Source organism: Marmota monax, unplaced genomic scaffold, assembly GCF_021218885.2.
Source record: "Marmota monax isolate L192 unplaced genomic scaffold, Marmota_monax_Labrador192_F-V1.1 WCK01_AAM20220418_F8-fsc00069, whole genome shotgun sequence".
In the NCBI taxonomy this organism is placed as follows: Eukaryota; Metazoa; Chordata; class Mammalia; order Rodentia; family Sciuridae; genus Marmota; species Marmota monax.
Genome location: NW_026695243.1, coordinates 6810657 through 6815818, shown reverse-complemented (window position 1 = coordinate 6815818; position 5162 = coordinate 6810657). Strand labels below are relative to the sequence as shown.

General features: G+C 42.5%; 1 protein-coding gene across 1 annotated transcript; it reads left to right on the top strand.

Moving 5' to 3' along the window:
- Window positions 1-2795: 2795 nt before the first annotated feature.
- Window positions 2796-3766, top strand: LOC124101432 (olfactory receptor 13C7-like). Its single transcript, XM_046457445.1, has one exon. The coding sequence runs from the start codon at window positions 2796-2798 to the stop codon at window positions 3753-3755; it is 960 nt and encodes a 319-aa protein (XP_046313401.1). The 3' UTR covers window positions 3756-3766.
- Window positions 3767-5162: the final 1396 nt, after the last annotated feature.

Genomic DNA, 5162 nt, shown 5'->3' with positions numbered 1-5162 from the left:
GGATATTTTCCCAGAAGATTACAAAGTTTCTAAACTGAGCACAACTCACTTTCCAAACTTTAAATGACCTCAGGGACTAAAACAGTCCCAAAGAACAAACTGGAATTTAAATTGAGTTCTAAGAGCAATGGCCAGTCCTTTGGAGATTGTGCCCTGAGAACAGGAGAGGAAGGGAGAGGACCGGTCAGACTCTTTACCTGTTACAGGTTCTAAGCCCTCATAATGGTACTTCAGACCCAGGGTGACTTTTCCTGACATGTAACCTCTTTCCAGTCCTTGAGGAAGAGATAACTTTTGTTCATTATGTTTCCAATAAAGGTAAGTGCAAATTTTAATAAAAGCAACACCAAAATGTTCAAGAATGCAGCTACATATCTTTCATAAATCTTGAATATAATAGAATGGGGGCTTGAGGAGGGGAGAGATGAAGCACTTTCATTGGCATGGAATTATTCTCATGGAATTAAAAAGATCCATCAAGCTGCAAGAGTATCTAAGATCATCTAGTCTCACCCCATCACTAAACAGAGGAAAAGGGCTTTCCAGGGACCCTACAGTTGTCCCTTCCTGATGAAAATTGTTGGGCTCTTTCTCATTTTGTAAAGTCCAAAGTCTGACATTACTAATCAGCCACATCTCTGGATGATAACATAGAGGAAATATTTTCTTCACATGACCCAGGTTTCTGCTCCAACCCATACATTACAGGGGAATGTGTTCTGGGCACCTGGGCCCTCTTCAAGCTTGGGGACCATTCTCAGTATCAGCCTTTTTCATCAATTGTAGAATGACACATTTGCCTCAAAGATGTATAGCTATTTTTTTAAGGACTTAGGGAAAAAAAGGAAGAAAGATTCTTGTTTATCTTTATACTGAAGCTAAACTATACTGAAGCTATACTTGGAGAGCTGCATTGTGGCAGAGGGATTAACTATCTAGGTACTTGAGATGACAGAAGCAGCAGAAGTTGTAAAAGATGAATTTCAACTGGATAACCAAGAACAACCACTTCAAAACTGATTGAGACTTGCAGAGAGGTAAAGAGCCCCATATCACTAAGATAGTCAAATCTAGGCCGCAGGCCTATCAGAAAATGCAGTAAGGAGCTTTCTACCTTGGCAAAGGAACAAATTGCTAAACAGACCCACTATCTGTTGTGAGCATTGGGGTAACTATTACTATTGAAGTGATGATGTTGCTTCTCTAATTATTTGTTTGCATGACTATTCCCTACTAGCTTTTGAGCTCTTCAAGGTCAGGGGCTGTATCTTTCATTGTAGTGTTCCCAGCATTTAGAATTATGCCCAGTCCATAATAGATGTCCAATAAATGTCTATTAACCTGGATTGAAATATTATGGCACTGGCTTGGTCACAGCTACTATGTGCTAAGTACCAACACAGAAGTGTCTTAGAGCTTCCCAGGCATGATGTGCTGCTGCAACAATGGAGGAAGTTGCTAGATTGCTGACAACTCTTACAGGAAGTTCATGCATATTTTAGCTACAATGCAAATAAAACCCAAACCCCAACACCCTCAAAGTTGCAAACAAGTATTTTTTAACAGTCTAGAAAAAATCCTAGTTTTAAGAGCACTTAAAATTCTAAGGAGAGAGTTAAGCTTCCCAAAAAGAAGAATTACCAGAGCAGGACCAGGGCTCTGCAGAGAATCTCAGGAACAAAGCAGTGCCTTTGCCGCAGACAGATCAAGAATGAAGTCAAGAGGAAAGATTCCATGATAACTTTAATTCAATTTGGGCATAGTGTACAAGCACCCACACACACACACACACACACACACACACACACACGCCCTTTCAAATGTACAAAAAGGATCAGTAGGATGTTAAGACCTTGGCACTGTGGTGTCAAGGTGATGTGGGGGCGATTCTCAAAGCAGGTATCACCAGAGATATCCTCTTAACTCCCACATTCCCCAAGGAAAGGGCTCCTTTATTTTCTGAGGTTTTTGTTCATTTCTGTTGGTTTTCATTTATGTCATCTTGTCTCCTTGTATACCTTATTCTTTTTTAATGTGTGCCAGCATTTGAATTTGCAAAATTATTTGTGAAAATGTTTTCAAGAGTGGATTGATGGTATCTTTCTTCAGAGTGGATTTATGTTTGCTTCTGTTAGGTATTTGGGAACACTAGAAATCTGGGATCACCTCAATCAAATTTCAGGGCTTAAAAAGATTTGAAGTTGAACTATGGCACTTACAAATGCTTCTTTTCTTCTGATTTGCCTTATTTCTATGGTGCCACACTCTCTGGGGTTCCATCCCAAAGAAAGGGAACTTTGTTAAGGGTCTTGAACTGTGGGTCTCATACTTTAAAACATGCTCCCCATTTCCACAAGGCGGTTACTGAAGCTTATTGGCCTCACAGTGGCCTTGTCCAGAAACTGCAAATGCCCCAGCTGAAACACAGCCTTAAGGACCAGGCTGACTTCTCTGAGCCCCTGCTTTTCCCAGAATCATGACCCTATGATTTCTCATTGTCTTACTATCTCTCTAAGTCTTTACATAGATGTTTTACATATTTTGTTCTGTTTTTCCAGTGTTCATTTGCAGGAAGATTAGTCCAAATTAACTTGTTGCTTCTTACTGGAAGCAGAAGAGGAAAAAGTGATCTCCACTATATTATTCTTAGAACTCCATTGGGATGGACCAATTGTCAGGACTATTCTCCAGTTGCTCAGGAGGACAGGTTTTTTGCTTGTCTGCTTAGGTACTTTAGAATAAGAGAATACTGACAATTCCTTCTGAGTTCCTATAGGTTTCAGAACAGATACGTCATGGACAGATCCAATGAGACCTCACTGGTGATGGGCTTCATTCTCCTGGGCCTGTCAGCCCACCCCAAACTGGAGAAAACATTCTTTGTGCTCATCCTGCTGATGTACCTGGTGATTCTGCTGGGCAATGGTGTCCTCATCTTGGTGACCCTCCTTGACTCCCACCTGCACACACCCATGTACTTCTTCCTGGGGAACCTCTCCTTCCTGGACATCTGCTACACAACTTCCTCCATCCCCCTCATTCTTGACAGCTTCCTCATCCCCAGAAAGACCATCTCTTTCTCAGCATGTGCTGTGCAGATGTTTCTCTCCTTTGCCATGGGAGCCACAGAGTGTGTACTCCTGAGCATGATGGCCTTTGATCGCTATGTGGCCATCTGCAACCCCCTTAGGTACCCTGTGGTCATGAGCAAGGCTGTCTATGTGCCCATGGCTGCAGGCTCCTGGGCAGCTGGTATCACCAATTCAGTAGTACAGACATCCTTAGCAATGCGACTACCTTTCTGTGGGGACAGTGTCATCAACCACTTCACCTGTGAGATCCTGGCTGTCCTGAAGTTGGCCTGTGCTGACATCTCCATCAATGTGATCAGCATGGTGGTGGCCAACATGATCTTCCTGGCTATCCCAGTCCTATTCATTTTTGTCTCCTATGTCTTCATCCTTGCCACCATCCTGAGGATCCCCTCTGCTGAGGGGAGGAAAAAGGCTTTCTCCACCTGCTCTGCCCACCTCACAGTGGTGATTGTCTTCTATGGGACCATCCTCTTCATGTATGGGAAGCCCAAGTCCAAGGACCACCTGGGGGCCAACAAGCAGGACCTGGCAGACAAGCTCATCTCGTTATTTTATGGGGTGGTGACCCCCATGCTGAACCCCATCATCTACAGCCTGAGGAACAAGGACGTGAAGACTGCTGTGAGGAATATGGTAGCTCAAAAACACCTAACTGAGTGACTCTTATCAAATCTAACACTGACAGAATGTATGACCTCCAAACTCCTCATTGTGCTTATGGAAAAATGACAACCCAAAGTAGAAAGGGACTTTTCCAAGGTCTATGTCATGAATCATGGGACCAGGACTAAAAAAAATTAACTTTTTTTCCCATGGTTTCATAAGCCATGGAAGCTTGTAAGAACATTTTTGGAGATACTAGCTAGTTGTTGACTTTGTACACAACTTCAGTGACATCGTACCACAACTATTTCATGTTTGCAAACTCTTTGGTCCTCTGCCACCAGAGCTGGTGCATATCTGTGAAGAGTTATTGGTGTGTGCAAAATTAAGAGACAGATATAAAACCTGGTTTTGGTGACATTGGGTTCTTTCTGTGCACTATTTGCCCCCTCTGCACAACTGTACATGCTTTTGCATTATCCTAGATGGTAAGAAAAATATGAAAAATATCACCCATGTCATCACAATGTGTGCTATTGGCCAATAGTACCATGACAGGAATTCTCGAGTCGTAACACCAAGAACAGAGGGGCCTTACCTTAAATTGTGGGACTTATCTGTCAGGAAACACAAAGAAATGTTTGCACCCTTCTCTTCCCACACCAGCTCCAAACAGTTCTGTAAGAAACACAGACCCCCATGTCTGGGGGGCAGCAGCTCTCAATCTTTTCTACCCACACCACTCACAGCATAATAACTGTCAACATTCCCATAGTTATGCCCAGACTATAAAGAAATTTTTAAAAATATTTTGGAGAAAGAAAAGGGCTATAATAATCTTCAGTTCCACAGCTGTTATTGGTCATTAGTCAGACCTGCTCCCAATTGGTTCGGGAATAGTATCAAAGGCTGTGAGTCTGTCAGCATAAGAGATTGGATGCTGCAACAGGCAGGAGATCTTCAGTAGCACAAAAGAGAAACTCGACTCAAATTCATTTAAAAATAATTTTGATTTATTTAAAAGTAGGGCCAGTTTCAGGCCTAATTAATCTGGCCCCAGTCCCTTTGCTCTGAAATTTTCTTTACTGCTCACTTTTCCACGTAGCAGCTTTGTTCTCAGAATGACTCTTCTCTGTGTTTATTGGATTGCTTCTGCAAGCTGTGGGGCTGCAGTATCCTGATTCACATATGGGGTAGAAGCCATTGGTTCCCACAGTTAGAGAACAAGTATCCTGAGGGTCACTGTTATTGGTCTGATGCAAACCACAAACCAAGCACAGTGGCAGGTGGGATAAGATTATGAGAACTGACTTAGACTACAGGACCTTCCTCCCTACCTGAAGACAGTATCCATCTCACCTAAACCTTATGGCTGCTATTATACAAAAGAAAATCTCGAGTTGTTAAGAACAAGGTAAAAGGCAATGGATCCTGGGTGGGCAACCCACAAATGTCTATCATTTT

Coding starts and splice junctions, on each gene's coding strand:
- LOC124101432 (XM_046457445.1), top strand. CDS start 2,796: ATGGACAGATCCAATGAGACCTCACTGGTGATGGGCTTCATTCTCCTG.